General features: G+C 43.1%; 1 protein-coding gene across 1 annotated transcript in view; it reads left to right on the top strand.

Moving 5' to 3' along the window:
- The first annotated feature begins 1,208 nt into the window (after positions 1-1,208).
- The window catches only part of LOC144930521 (uncharacterized), a 114,616-nt gene continuing 99,555 nt past the window's right edge, over positions 1,209-16,269 (top strand). The window contains exons 1-2 of the mRNA XM_078852612.1: positions 1,209-1,791; positions 2,379-2,699. Of these exons, the coding sequence (XP_078708738.1) occupies positions 1,209-1,791; positions 2,379-2,699 (904 nt within the window). The remainder of the gene's footprint in view (positions 1,792-2,378; positions 2,700-16,269) is intronic.

Genomic DNA, 16,269 nt, shown 5'->3' with positions numbered 1-16,269 from the left:
TCGGGCTAAAGAAAATGGCCTGAGTATCTCCTGCTCCTCAATACTCCAGAGCTAATGCTGACTAATCACCCTCTAGGACAGATGAGAGATACATAGGTACTATAGCACCATCCTGTAGTTAGCAAAATTTAGGATAGGCTTCTTCTACAGAGGTCTCTCCCATTCTGGATTTTCTTCTCGAATCAACCACATGCCCTATTGTAGAAAAGCAGCCAAATTTTAAACAAAAGAAAAGGAGCCAGGTAAAGAAAGAACAGATCAGGGAGAAAAGGAAATGTGTGTGTTCCCTCTGAGCAGTCTACTGTCCGCAAAATTAGCAAAGAAAGCCTGGGAGAAAAGTGAAGAAATGTCTTTGGAAGAGAACATTACAGGTCCACTCCTCTGTTGTGTAGGCCTCATGGTCAGGACAACACAGAAGGTGAAAGGCACAAGTGGAAGTTTGGCAGCTAACTCCCACTGACTTTCAACTACCTGGCCTTTGTGCTTTTAGAAGTCTCCTCTATGCTGCTGCCACCAAATTTTACTTACCAGGTCCAAGAAAAACAGTAAGTTGTTGTTCCAAAGGACAAGGGACCTCCTCCCTAGGTTTTGCCATCCTTTCAGCTTATTCCCGTGTCTTCCAGTGAAAGGCCTGTGCTATTCGTATCATCTGTTCTAATGAACAGGAGTTGAAAGAGGTCATGTCCAGGTTCTCTTCTTCATCAAGTGCTCTGTAGCCAGCAAAGTACCCGATGCTTTGTCTGCAGTGGAAGACCTTCTGTCACAACATTAAAGAAGGATGAATACAGTCTAATGATCATTAAAGTACAAGTTCACATTTGCTGCTATTATAATAAATAGAAAGATAACTAAGCCCTGGTCTACACTAGGACTTTAGGTCGAATTTAGCAACGTTAAATCGATTTAAACCTGCACCCGTCCACACAGTGAAGCCCTTTATTTCGACTTAAAGGGCTCTTAAAATCGATTTCCTTACTCCACCCTTGACAAGTGGATTAGCGCTTAAATCGACGTTCCCAGCTCGAATTTGGGGTACTGTGGACACAATTCGATGGTATTGGCCTCCGGGAGCTATCCCAGAGTGCTCCATTCTGACCGCTCTGGACAGCACTCTCAACTCAGATGCACTGGCCAGGTAGACAGGAAAAGAACCGCAAACTTTTGAATCTCATTTCCTGTTTGGCCAGCGTGGCAAGCTGCAGGTGACCATGCAGAGCTCATCAGCACAGGTGACCATGATGGAGTCCCAGAATCGCAAAAGAGCTCCAGCATGGACTGAACGGGAGGTACGGGAGCTGATCGCTGTTTGGGGAGAGGAATCCGTGCTATCAGAACTCCGTTCCAGTTTTCGAAATGCCAAAACCTTTGTGAAAATCTCCCAGGGCATGAAGGACAGAGGCCATAACAGGGACCCGAAGCAGTGCCGCGTGAAACTGAAGGAGCTGAGGCAAGCCTACCAGAAAACCAGAGAGGCGAACAGCCGCTCTGGGTCAGAGCCCCAAACATGCCGCTTCTATGATGAGCTGCATGCCATTTTAGGGGGTTCAGCCACCACTACCCCAGCCGTGTTGTTTGACTCCTTCAATGGAGATGGAGGCAATACGGAAGCAGGTTTTGGGGACGAAGAAGATGATGATGAGGAGGAGGTTGTAGATAGCTCACAGCAAGCAAGCGGAGAAACCGGTTTTCCCGACAGCCAGGAACTGTTTCTCACCCTAGACCTGGAGCCAGTACCCCCCGAACCCACCCAAGGCTGCCTCCTGGACCCAGCAGGCGGAGAAGGGACCTCTGGTGAGTGTACCTTTTAAAATGCTATACATGGTTTAAAAGCAAGCATGTGAAAGGATTACTTTGCCCTGGCATTTGCGGTTCTCCTAGATGTAGTCCTAAAGCCTTTGCAAAAGGTTTCTGGGGAGGGCAGCCTTATTTCGTCCTTCATGGTAGGACACTTTATCACTCCAGGCCAGTAACACATACTCGGGAATCACTGTAGAACAAAGCATTGCAGTGTATGTTTGCTGGCATTCAACCAAAATCCGTTCTTTATCTCTCTGTGTTATCCTCAGGAGAGTGAGATATAATTCATGGTCACCTGGTTGAAATAGAGTGCTTTTCTTCAGGGACACTCAGTATAGCCCATTCCTGCTGGGCTGTTTGCCTGTGCCTGAACAGAAATGTTCGCCGCTGTTAGCCACAGGGAGGGGGGAAGGTTGAGGGGGTAGTCACGCGGTGGGAGGAGGCAAAATGCGACCTTGTAACGAAAGCACATGTGCTATGTATGTAATGTTAACAGCAAGGTTTACCCTGAAAGAGTGTAGCGACTGTTTTATAAAATGTGTCTTTTTAAATACCGCTGTCCCTTTTTTTTTCTCCACCAGCTGCATGTGTTTCAATGATCACAGGATCTTCTCCTTCCCAGAGCCTAGTGAAGCTTAGAAAGAAAAAAAAACGCACTCGCGATGAAATGTTCTCCGAGCTCATGCTGTCCTCCCACACTGACAGAGCACAGACAAATGCGTGGAGGCAAATAATGTCAGAGTGCAGGAAAGCACAAAATGACCGGGAGGAGAGGTGGAGGGCTGAAGAGAGTAAGTGGCGGGCTGAAGACAGGGCTGAAGCTCAAATGTGGCGGCAGCGTGATGAGAGGAGGCAGGATTCAATGCTGAGGCTGCTGCAGGACCAAACTAGAATGCTCCAGTGTATGGTTGAGCTGCAGCAAAGGCAGCTGGAGCACAGACTGCCACTGCTGCCCCTCTGTAACCAACCGCCCTCCTCCCCAAGTTCCATAGCCTCCACACCCAGACGCCCAAGAACGCGGTGGGGGGGCCTCCGGCCAACCAGCCACTCCACCACAGAGGATTGCCCAAAAAAAAGAAGGCTGTCATTCAATACATTTTAAAGTTGTAAACTTTTAAAGTGCTGTGCTTAAAGTGCTGTGTGGCATTTTCCTTCCCTCCTCCACCACCCCTCCTGGGATACCTTGGTAGTCATCTCCCTATTTGTGTGATGAATGAATAACGAATGCATAACTGTGAAGCAGCAATGACTTTATTGCCTCTGCAAGCGGTGATTAAAGGGAGGAGGGGAGGGTGGTCAGCTTACAGGGAAGTAGAGTGAACCAAGGGGCGGGGGGTTTCATCAAGGAGAAACAAACAGAACTTTCACAGCGTAGCCTGGCCAGTCATGAAACTGGTTTTCAAAGCTTCTCTGATGCATACCGCGCCCTCCTGTGCTCTTCTAACCGCCCTGGTGACTGGCTGCGCGTAACCAGCAGCTAGGCGATTTGCCTCAGCCTCCCACCCCGCCATAAACGTCTCCCCCTTACTCTCACAGATATTGTGGAGCACACAGCAAGCAGTAATAACAGTGGGAATATTGGTTTCGCTGAGGTCTAAGCGAGTCAGTAAACTGCGCCAGCGCGCCTTTAAACGTCCAAATGCACATTCTACCACCATTCTGCACTTGCTCAGCCTGTAGTTGAACAGCTCCTGACCACTGTCCAGGCTGCCTGTGTACGGCTTCATGAGCCATGGCATTAAGGGGTAGGCTGGGTCCCCAAGGATACATATAGGCATTTCAACATCCCCAACAGTTATTTTCTGGTCTGGGAATAAAGTCCCTTCCTGCAGCTTTTGAAACAGACCAGAGTTCCTGAAGATGCGAGCGTCATGCACCTTTCCCGGCCATCCCACGTTGATGTTGGTGAAACGTCCCTTGTGATCCACCAGAGCTTGCAGCACTATTGAAAAGTACCCCTTGCGGTTTATGTACTCGGCGGCTTGGTGCTCTGGTGCCAAGATAGGGATATGGGTTCCGTCTATAGCCCCACCACAGTTAGGGAATCCCATTGCAGCAAAGCCATCCACTATGACCTGCACATTTCCCAGGGTCACTACCCTTGATATCAGCAGATCTTTGATTGCGTGAGCTACTTGCATCACAGCAGCCCCCACAGTAGATTTGCCCACTCCAAATTGATTCCCAACTGACCGGTAGCTGTCTGGCGTTGCAAGCTTCCACAGGGCTATCGCCACTCGCTTCTCAACTGTGAGGGCTGCTCTCATCCTGGTATTCATGCGCTTCAGGGCAGGGGAAAGCAAGTCACAAAGTTCCATGAAAGTGCCCTTACGCATGCGAAAGTTTCGCAGCCACTGGGAATCGTCCCAGACCTGCAACACTATGTGGTCCCACCAGTCTGTGCTTGTTTCCCGAGCCCAGAATCGGCATTCCACAGCATGAACCTGCCCTATTAGCACCATGATGCATGCATTGGCAGGGCCCATGCTTTCAGAGAAATCTGTGTCCATGTCCTGATCACTCACGGGACCGCGCTGACGTCGCCTCCTCGCCCGGTATCGCGTTGCCATGTTCTGGTGCTGCATATACTGCTGGATAATGCGTGTGGTGGTTGATGTGCTCCTAATTGCCAAAATGAGCTCAGCGGCCTCCATGCTTGCCTTGGTATGGCGTCCGCACAGAAAAAAGGCGCGGAACGATTGTCTGCCGTTGCTCTGATGGAGGGAGGGGCGACTGACGACACGGCTTACAGGGTTGGCTTCAGGGAGCTAAAATCAACAAAGGGTGTGCCTGTACATCAAGGAGTATTTCAGGCAGGACTGCACGGAGGGTTCCAATAAGAAATGGTGCACCAAAGTTATCGTTGTTATTGGAACAAGGAGGTTAGCCTGGCCTCTGATTGATACATGGCTAGATTAACCTCGCTGCGCCTTCTCTGTGACTGACTGCAGTGTGATCTAGACAGGGGAGGAGGAAAATGAGTACAAAACAAATCTGGTCTATTTCTTGTTCTGACCCACTCCATCTATCCTTTACATCTTTGGCTGTCAGCAGACGGTCAGAAGGACTGCATGCCATCCACATCACATGGCTGCTTGGCAGAAGATGGTACAGTACGACTGCTAGCCATCTTCATCTCTTGTCTGCCTGGCATAAGATGGTACAATACGACTGCTAGCAATCCTCATCTCTTGCCTGCCTGGCAGAAGATGGTACAGTACGACTGCTAGCAGTCCGTATCGCCTGCCCGCTCACCATAAGACGGTTCAATAGGACTGCAGAACTAAAGAGAATGACCTGGTCAAGTCACTCCAAATTTAGTCCCTGCGCCCGTGTCTGCCCAGGCGCTCCCAGCCGACGTGGCCAGGAGCACCTCGGACACGACGAGGACGACTACCAGTCGTATTGCACCGTCTGCTGCCAGAAGGCAATGGGTTGCTGCTACTGTGCAGCAAAGCCGTACCGCGTCTGCCAGCACCCAGGAGACATAGGGTGACGGTTACCTGAGCGGGCTCCATGCTTGCCGTAGTATGGCATCTGCACAGGTAACTCAGGAAAAAAGGTGCGAAATGATTGTCTGCCCTTGCTTTCACGGGGGGAGGGAGGGTGGGAACGGGGTCCTGACGATATGTACCCAGAACCACCCGCGACAATGTTTTAGCCCCATCAGGCATTGGGATATCAACCCAGAATTCCAATGGGCAGCGGAGACTGCGGGAACTGTGGGATAGCTACCCACAGTGCAACGCTCCGGAAGTCGACGCTTGCCTCGGTACTGTGGAAGCGCTCCGCCGAGATAATGCACTTAATGCACTTAGAGCATTTTCTGTGGGGACACACACACTCGAATATATAAAACCGATTTCAAAAAAACCGACTTCTATAAATTCGACCTAATTTCGTAGTGTAGACATACCCTATGTGTTATATGTTTTGTTAGGCTTGGGGTCCAGTGTTCTTTTTCTTAATATGAAAACAAAAAGAGGAACCTTTCCTTGAGGGCATGTTTCGGAAAGCGCTGAATTTTATGAGCCATAATCTCTGCAACTGGTGCAAGAGGTGTAAAATAAATCTTCTTTTGCCAGCAAGGACTTCTGCCCCCAGGAAGTACTCCCCCAAAGGAGTACACACAAACTTTCCATCACTGGAAAGCGACTCCTCAGGGCTTTCCCTCAGGATATGGGAGCAGCTTTATGTTCCTCTGAGGGGTCCATAGGAGGTGCTGAATCAGCACACCTCCAGCACATATGCCTATATCTTGACATGTGCCCACCACCTTTCCATGACACCCGTAAGTGATGGCTGCCTTGTGTCAATACAAGTTCTGCCCTGTCAGGCTTTCAGGTTCTAGGAACTTGTGTCAGGTTTTATGCTGACAGAAGCAACTAAAGATCAGGGTGAGTCTTGTACCATATGTGGAGTTGTAACTTATAGTCAATTGATTTGATATATGAAATGTGCTCTTATGACCTATAGAGAGCCAAAAATGACTACATTTAACTAAAAGTACTTTTACATTTGTTTCACCATTCCATATAGGAACGCAGCAAATAATAATGCTATCTGCTTCCTGTCTTCATTCTGTTCTTCTGCCACTTTCACCCTGTTAGCTCAGTGATTTATGGTGAAAGATGGACTCTCATTGATCTTAGTCCAAACAGTCAAACTAGTGCATTAAGCTGACATTGTTCAAAGATTCTGAACTCTAAGGCCCTGGTTTGCATGAAATACAATGGCCTACCAAAGAGACACAGAATTAACAGCTGTCATCACCACAGCGCTTGCCATAACTGAGATCATTTTAATTGTGTGCTGTATCCCTTTCCTCTACCTTTATTTGCTATTTGCCTTCTTTAGATTGCAAACTTTCTGGGCAGCCGCTATACCTTCCTGAATGTATGTAAACTTAAAGAGAGCATTTGGCTTTTACACAGCCTAAGGGCCAGATTCTTTTGCAATTCAGTGAGTAAGAGTATATTACTCCATTGAAGTCAATGGGACTACGTAGGAAGTAAGGTGCTACTGAAGTGGAGTAAGGGTGTCACATGGCCCTTGTCAAGTTTGTTATAATGTATTAAGAGAGGCGAAACACATTAATTACAATGTCCTTTACCTGAATCCAGGTTCTTGTTTCAAAAAGGTGCAGCTACTGATTCCAAATTAAAGATGACTAAGAAGAAAGCACAAGATAATAAACCTGATTGTTCACTGTAGGGGTGTAAGTGTTTCCATTTCAATAGCTTTCTCTTGTCAGATAGATTTTGCCATGCTTTCAGCTTGTTCCCATGCTTTCCAATGAAAGGCCTGTGTTGTTTGTATCATCTACTGTAATGAACAGGAGTTGAAAGAGGTCATGTCCAGATTCACTTCCTTGCTGCGTTCTGGGATTATGAAATAGAGGTAGAATGACCTTAGGAAAGACCTTTCCATAACCGTGAATTATTGCTTGAAAGCTGTTTAGGACAAAGAATTTATCTTCCACAACCTGCAATTTTTGTTCACAGTTGCCCGAATATGCTCACATTTCTCATGCAGTGGTAGATAATATGCTAGAGCACATATAAAGGGCAGCATGGATTTCAGACACTGGTTTTAATGGTTCATTTCATTAAGAAAGTTCTTAGAAAAACTGTTGTGTCATTTTTAGGCCAACAGGTTATGTGTTCATTTCTGAAATAATACAAGGCTAGTCTCTCACTAGGTGTTAAGCACCTAGCAGAGTAGGGACCTTGATCCTGGTTGAAGCCACCACAGTACAAATGATCAAATGTTATTAATAATGATACTATACCAGGTGTCACTATGTGGTGCTATTACATATTGTCCTCTAGTTTGTTTTTTCTTTTCTTAGAATCTGAGCAAGTTTTTAGTCTTGGAAGGAATGCTTGTGCTGTTTTTATTGTTTTCTGGGCATAGGGAGCTGTGTGAGCAGCAGAAGAATTTGCTGAGTGCCTTGATCTCAATTCTTAAGGTAGAGTTAATTCCTATGAATGGAGCCTTAGTGTTGGGCTTAGAGTCCTGAAAGAAGGGATTGCCATGAATGCTGTTTGACCATCTTGCTTTACGACTGGGTTTTATGTGTAAATACATTTTCAAACTAGAACCTTTGTGCTTTCTCCCATAGTTCCCCTCCTGTGTGGGAAAAGTTTAACTATCCACAAAGCTATCTCATTATCCACCTTCAAAACTCTCATTTACTATGAGGCCTACAAAAATCTTGATAACACCTAGGCTGGTGGTGTGCTGAGACCACAGGCTGCCAGTGTTGATCAATATTGTCTGATTGCTTCTACTCCCCAGGCAGTCTGTATCCATTTGTTGTGTCTTGTTTTAGATTGCAAGCTCTTTGGGACAGGGACTTTTTTGTTCTGCGTTTGTACAGTACCTACTATAATGGGGTCCTAGTTCATGACTGAGACTTTTATGTGTTATGATAATCATAGAATCATAGGATTAGATGAGACCTTGAGAGATCATCTAGTCCAGTCCCTTGCATTCAAGGCAGGACTACGTATTATCTAGACCATCCCTGACAGGTGTTTGTCTAACCTGCTCTTAAAAATCTCCAGAGATTCCACAACCTCCCTAGCCTATTTATTCCAGTGCTTAACCACACTCACAGTTAGGAAGTTTTTTCCTAATATCCAACCTAAACTGCCCTTGCTACAATTTAAGCCCATTGCTCCTTGTCCTATCCTCAGAGGTTAAGAATTTTTTTTTCTCTCCTGCTTGTAATAACCATTTTTTATTTGAAAATTGTTATCATGTCCCCTCTCGGTCTTCTCTTCTCCAAATTAAACAAACCTAATTTTTTCAATCGTCTCACATAGGTCATGTTTTCTAGACCTTTAATCATTTTTATTGCTCTTCTCTGGACCTTCTCCAATTTGTCCACATCTTTCCTGGTATGTGGCGCCCAGAACTGGACACAATACTCCAGTTGAGGCCTAATCAGTGTCTTACTTATAACACTCCTGCTAATACCTCCCAGAATGATGTTTGCTTTTTTTGCAACAGTGTTACACTGTTGGCTCATATTTAACTGGTGATCCACTATGACTCCCAGATCCCTTTCCGCAATACTCCTTTCTAGGCAGTCATTTCCCATTTTGTATGTGTACAACTGATTGTTCCTTCCTAGGTGGAGTATTTTGTATTTGTCCTTACTGAATTTCATTTTATTTACTTCAGACCATTTCTCCAGTTTGTCCAGATCATTTTGAATTTTAATCCTCTCCTCCAAAGCACTTGCAATGCCTCCCAGCTTGGTATCATCCACAGACTTTATGAGCGTACTCTCTATGCGATAATCTAAATAACTGATGAAGGTATTGAACAGAACCAGACCCAGAACAGATACCTTAGGGACCCCACATTATTTATAATATAAATAATAAGTAATCATAGAAAGTCACACTTAGAGTATCTGCATCACTGTTTTCTCCTTCACTTAGAAGCTGACCTACAAAGAACCATGCATCTATTACTAATCAGCAGAAGGTTGATAGTGGTGTCAGAACACGACAGTGCAGTTATAAGAAGGGGCAACAATATACAGAGATAGGGCTTGATATTTAAGCTATTCCTATATGCATTAAAAGTAGCTAAGCATTATTATTATGGAGGCACCATAACAACTCAATATTTAAGGTTGAATTTTGATGTTAAGTCAGGGATTTTCCCTCTTTTGCATGAAAAATACAGAGTATATTCCCTAAAATTACAGCACTCACTCTTTAAGTGCAGAATGAATTTTTGGAGAATTTACAGACAACCAAAGTAATTGCCTATGTAAATGGCTCCTGCTGCTGGACTTGATTACACTGCTCTTCAAATCCTCTGTAGTGCTCACATGAGCATTTAAGCATATATATAGAAATAGAGGTATGTATTTATATGTAAAGTGACTAGATTGTAGAGCTCCAACTCATGCTCTTACTCACATAAGCACCCATTGATATCAACAGGACCACTCATGTCATTACCAAAGCGCATGGGTTGGGACTGTGGCCCATGCTTTGTGGAAGGCTGTGGAATGAAAGGTACCATTTCAATGTATACCATAATCTGATGGCATTTTTTCCAACTGTTTTGTGCCAGTATTTGAAGGTCTTTCTTCAGCTGCTTGTAAACAAACAAACAAAAAACCCAGCCCCATTTCCCTGAAATTTCTTCCAAGGTCACACTACACATTCTGCTGTTACTGATAGTCCTTGGTGGCTGACAGAGAGCAAAAGCACGTGCTTATAAATCTAAGAATGAATTGATCGCCTGTGTAGCAACACAGACAGGGGCTTTATCCTGGCCCACCCACACAGAATATGACCACACATTAGAAAGAAATTAACACCAGTTTGTGTTGATCTTATGCATCACCCTACCATTTTCTCTTGATGCATTCAAAGGGGACTGGGCTTATGCATCTATAAAGGTTGAAATAATCCTTTATTTAAAATAACATTGTTTTCTCTGCAATGCATTTCAGAGTTACAACGGGTCTCCCTTATTGTAAAAACGTTGCTGGAGTCAATTCAGGGTCATCTGAATTAAAAAGAAAGGAAGGAATAATCAATTCTCTTTAGTAGTGTTGAGTATTTCTAAAAATATTAAACAGAAAGAGCGCTGAGAGTGATTGAAGTTTGGATCACTAGAAACTGAGGTTTCTATCCAGGTAATAGGTACAGCATATGCAGCTGTTATGTAAGGATGTAATGAGTGGTTGCAGAGACCAAAGGTCAACCTCCATTTTGGAAGGTAGAGTTCTGGACAACAGGGAGGTATTAGTAGGGTGAGGAAATACAAATAAGGGAAGGGGAGGAAACCCCTACTAAATATACATTAGGCACAGTGGTGGCAGCATAACGTATTATAAAAGTTGTATCCCAGCCTGTGTGCTTGGGGAGAGAGAGATGGAGCCCTTGGGGGTGTCATTTGACTAACATTTCAGTTTGTTCTGCAAGGGCTGGAGAGAGTATCTGGCTGTTGAAATGTTAGTCACTGTCTTCCTCATCACCAGTGCCTGTCGTCCTGGCACTGACACCCCCAAGGGCTCCACTCTCCCCAAGCACACAGGCTGGGATACAACTTTTATAATACATTATGCTGGCACCACTGTGCCTAATGTATATTTAGTAGGGGTTTCCTCCCCTTCCCTTATTTGTATTTCCTCACCCTACTAATGTTGGGGTGCCCTTATCCCATAGATTAGGTCTATTAATGACCTCAGCTTATTATCATATGTCAATTTGTTGCCATGGCTCTGGTTGCTGTTGTACTGGAATTATGTATTGATTAAATAGAGTGAACAGCAGTACAAGCTTCTCCACAGTGCTTCAAAAGTATATGGAGGATCCACTTTGAGGAATGGATAGTTTAACCTTGAGGTAAATAGGCTTCTCATCTCACTGATTTACATTACTGTAAATCAAGAGTAACTCAGTTGAAGTCACTGGAGTTACACTAATGTAAAACTGGAGGAGACTGAGACCCAAATCCTCATTCCCAATGTTCTGAGCTTTTCTGTTCCCTACTATTTTACAGAATGTGCCAGAAGCAATTATTAGAAAGCAATCAAAACATTCATTAAAAAAATGAAGTGGGTTTGGGTATAGGAATGTAATGCATACTGTTAGGGCTAGCATTAGGAGACGGCAGTCTGAGTAACTGTTCATGTGGCTGAAGACATGGAATCTACCTCTGATGTACCTCATAGCAATGAAATAGTTTGACACCACAAGCTGCAAAGGCTTGATCCAAGACCCTCTGGAGTCAGTAAAAAGACTCTCATTGGATTTTGGACCAGGTCCCAAGATAGCAGGAAGCACTAGAATTAGACTCAGAACTTCCCCTTCTACTGGTGGTACCACATCAGGTGCACACCGTTTTGGTAAGAGTGCCAAAGACACTCTGTGTTGGCCTAAGTCTGCTCCCACTGAAGTCAATGAGCAAGTTCAAAAATCCTACTTTTTTTACCTCAACACAAACACAGCTCCAGCATGGTGGACTGAGAGGAAAAGGAGGGGAACAAGTCTGAGAAAGTAGGAAGGAAGTGAGCAAAGACAGATGACCAGGCTAATTAGAGGAAGGCAACAAAATGGATTAGAAGAAAAACAGAGGAGAATGGGAGACATAAAAGTAAAGAGAAGAAATTAAGACAAAACCATTCTACCAGAAATAGCATTTTTGATCAGTTACAGATAGAAAGTTATGCTTCCCAGAAAGCCATTTCACACAATGGGAAGTTGTGGGAGAACTAGGAACTGCTAAAAAGTTTAAACAAACAAAAAAAATGGTTTCAGAGTAATAGCCGTGTTAGTCTGTATTCACAAAAAGAAAAGGAGTACTTGTGGCACATGAAAGTTGCGATATTACAACAAAAAAACTTCAAATCCAGACTCCAGCGAGAAACTGTTGAATTGGAATTCATTTGCAAATTGGATACAATTAACTTAGGCTTGAATAGAGACTGGGAGTGGCTAAGTCATTATGCAAGGTAACCTATTTCCCCTTGTTTTTTCCTACCCGCCCCCCCCCCAGATGCTCTTGTTAAACCCTGGATTTGTGCTGGAAATGGCCCACCTTGATTATCATACACATTGTAAGGAGAGTGATCACTTTAGATAAGCTATTACCAGAAGGAGAGTGGGGTGGGGGGAGGTATTTTTTCATGCTTTGTGTGTATAAAAAGATCTTCTATACTTTCCACAGTATGCATCCGATGAAGTGAGCTGTAGCTCACGAAAGCTTATGCTCAAATAAATTGGTTAGTCTCTAAGGTGCCACAAGTACTCCTTTTCTTTTTACAAAAAAGAATGGGATTCCCCAGTCATGTTTCTTTTAGTTTTAAATGTGTCATGTATTTTCCAGTTTTATTCCAGAGAAGGCCTCAGGCTCAGATTGTCCCTCTCATTCTCAGTCTTCCCCCTATATGGGAAATTCCTACTAGTTAAAATCAATGTCTCTCTTTTTCCTTACCCTCGTCTTTTCCTTTATTTTATGTAATTAGCTGGGATGTTAGTAACACAGCCTTGCTACATCTTCTTGCCACTACAACTTTGCTATTGTGCTGTAATGTAGGCATGAGCACACTGTAATTCCCCAACTAAGTAATTCCTCCAACTTGCTTTCATCATCAATTTTAGCCTCTTCTGGACTCAGCCTCCACATCCAGCTGGCTCCCTGCCTAGGGCAGCATCAACTGACTGTTTAGGCAGACTCTGTCCAAAGGCCAGCAGTGAATATTACATTCACACAACAATGGAATTGTCTCCTTTACTGAATAATTATTGCCTTTTTACAACATGACTGTTTGGGAATTCCACAAAGAAGTTTTGCTTGTACATGATCTCAGAATTGTCATTAACAGTCAGTTAAATATAACAAAAGATATGCTCAGCTAATATCAGTCTCTTTCCTTTGGTATTTATATTCCTGATTTGTGGTACATTGAGCTTAACTGGTCTATTGGAGTATACTGTTTAGCGGAGGGATGCAGTATTAGCCCCATAGTGAGCATGCTTGGCAGGACCTAGGCAAATATACAGTCTCCTTTATACTTTAAACTCAGGTTTAGAGGAACCATACCTATTTTACATGCACAAAAACTACTGATGTCTTCAGATCAAGTTCACTGTTTTATTTATTATGCACATTAAAGGTATGATGTGATCACAAACATTTTCAAGCTTATGGTTGGCACTTGAATCCATATTGGGTTTGTCTACATTGCAATTAAAAATCCATGGATAGTCCATGCCAGCTGACTTGGGTTTGTGAGGCTTGGGTTAAGGGGATGTTTAATTACACCCTGTAAGGTCCTAGAGCCCAGGCTCCAGCCCAAGCTCCAACGTCTACACTGCAATTAAACAGCCCCTTAGCCCAAGACCCTGTGAGCCCGAGGCAGCTGGCGCAGACCAGCCACAGGTGTCTAATTGTAGTGTAGACATACCCATTTAGGTACCTAAATAATTGGCTTGTAATTCAAAGGTGCTGAAATGCCAGCTTCTATTGACTTCAGGTCACTTCATAGACCCTTCATTGATTTCTGAAAAATCAGGCCACTGATTTAGGTGCTAAACTTCTGGAACTCAGGTTTGAAAATTATGACTGGAGTTTATGATGTTATACTTATGTTCCAGAGAGTAAAAACTGATGGATTGATTCTATACTGTGTTGCTCCATTAATTTCAATTCAGTTACACCAGTTGAAATGCCTAACCTGCCCTTGTAAATCTAGCCCTTCATATATACGTACAAGAACAAATCAGTATTTCAGATGTTCCAGTACCAAATTCCCTCCAACAGTCAGAAAAAACTAACATATGACCTAGTACTTCCATAACAAACTTTACATTTAGCAGTGTAAAATGATGTTCTCAGTTAAAATGTGCACAAATAATTTTGAAATCGTTTTCAAATGTTCCGTTGTTGCAGCTCCCAAGCATATATGAAAATCTGTAGTCCAAGAGTGGGTTATTTCCCTGTTGGGAGAGGAATGAACTGACAGGGACACAGGATACTGTATCCTGGTTTAATTATTGGAAAAGTATGTACACGCAATCGAGGATATAAGATGGGAAAATCAAAGTGTCTCTTATAACTCATTGCTGAGGCACACTACTTTCACAAGTCAGGCATACAGTCCAAACTTCAGCCAGATTGTCTTCTCCTCAAACTATATGACTTTTAACCACTTTACAAACATATTACATCTTCTAAGAACATGTGTCAGTGCGCTCAGCATTTCAACTTATTAGATCACTTTGTATTTTAGCGGCAATGCTTCGTAAAATGACAGGACAGAACATGGTAGCTTGTGGATCCAAAGCATTCTGTGGTAAATCATATTTGTGGCTGCCTGCAAATAATCTCTAGTCAGGAATCCTATTATTTATCCACAGTCTTTACACATGACCACAGCACTGAATTCATGAGACACTGACAAAGGTATCTTAATTTTTCATTTTCTCCACCTGCCTTACTAACTCTTACCATACATGGCAAATGCTGCCCAGTAATTGAAACTTCCAGACAGGTACACTGATTATTTTGGGTATCTTGACAGCTCATTTATTTTTGTCTCTTTCAAGTACTTTATTGGCAACTAATAGGAAGTAAATGGAGAGGGAAAGGGCTTGGGAGAAAAGAGGGAGAGGAAGTATTAGCAACCCCAAACATCCAAAAATCATGTGTCAGGCCCTGACATTTCATAAGATTATTTTTAAAATCATGAGTTGTAGTTGTTAAATGTGGGGTTCTTCTTATTTGCCCTCTGTTTTTTTTTAATCTTCAGGGTTCACTCAGGTCATGTTTTCAAGCTTTTCTCTGAAACCACAAAAGCTAGAAACTTTACTTCTATTTTTTTTTAATGAAAGCTGAGATTCACATGACTCCAATAGCTGGGGCTTTAAGTAAAACTTAAAATATTGCAAGACTTTCAATAAAATTGTGAGAGTTAGAAATACCATAGTGGGCACATATTTAAGCTGGGTTTGACATTTGTGAAGAGAGTTTCATGTGCCATTGCTATGTGAGCCAGTCATAAGACAATCGATTTAAAATAGGCACTCAGGTGCCACCTGCTGTTCAGGTAAGCAAATCCAACCTCCTCTTTGCTTAGATGGGAGCTCATCACACAGGTTCTCTTTTCTAGGCTGTTATGCACCATTCTCTGCTCCATGGAATTTCCTAGTTACATATACACTTTGGCTATTTGTGCATCTGGGTCTTCCCACAAACTACTAGATTTTAAGGTCAGGAGGGAACATCTAGAATGACCTGCTGCACAACACCAGCTGGAGAATTTCACCTAATAATTTCTTTTACATCCCTCACAATTGCAACTGTAATGGGAAGGCCCAGAGTTCCTGAAATGTTCTGCTCTGGGACAGAAACAGGATCATTATGCCATCAGGAAAGGGAGTTTCCCAACAGCATCCAGAACACACTGTGAGTCCTAGAAGGACTCGAGATATCAGACTTTTAAACTGACATTTTTATACACAGAAAAGCTATTGTGGGTAATTTTTAAGGTTTTTATTTCTCCCTCTGGACCACAGACATTTAGACATATGGTAACTAAGGAACCTGGTTTGTCAAAGCAATATGTTAAAAATAATCCCAAAAATTCATTTTAAAAACTCTCAAATATTCCTAACATACCTTTAAAAAAAAACATCGGCAGCATAAACGTATAGAAAATGGTGTGGTATATAGCTTTCATCAGCACAAGTTACATGTGGCTTCAACACTCATGGCTGATGGAACCATCCCAAAATCATGCCAATAAAACATTTATACCATCTCACTTATCATTGATTCCATCTACATACATATATCCACTCATATAGATAGATATATTGATCTTAAGACCTTTTGTAATCATCCCACTTCTGGGGTAATCCAGAACTTTTCAATAAACCAAGAATTCTGCCCCAGAATTAATAAGTTTTTTTGCCAAACTATATAGATTTG

The sequence above is a fragment of the Lepidochelys kempii genome, chromosome 1 (genome assembly GCF_965140285.1).
Source record: "Lepidochelys kempii isolate rLepKem1 chromosome 1, rLepKem1.hap1, whole genome shotgun sequence".
Lineage (NCBI taxonomy): Eukaryota > Metazoa > Chordata > Testudines > Cheloniidae > Lepidochelys > Lepidochelys kempii.
Note: the sequence above shows the minus strand (reverse complement) of the source record. Positions and strands in the feature narration are given on the sequence as shown.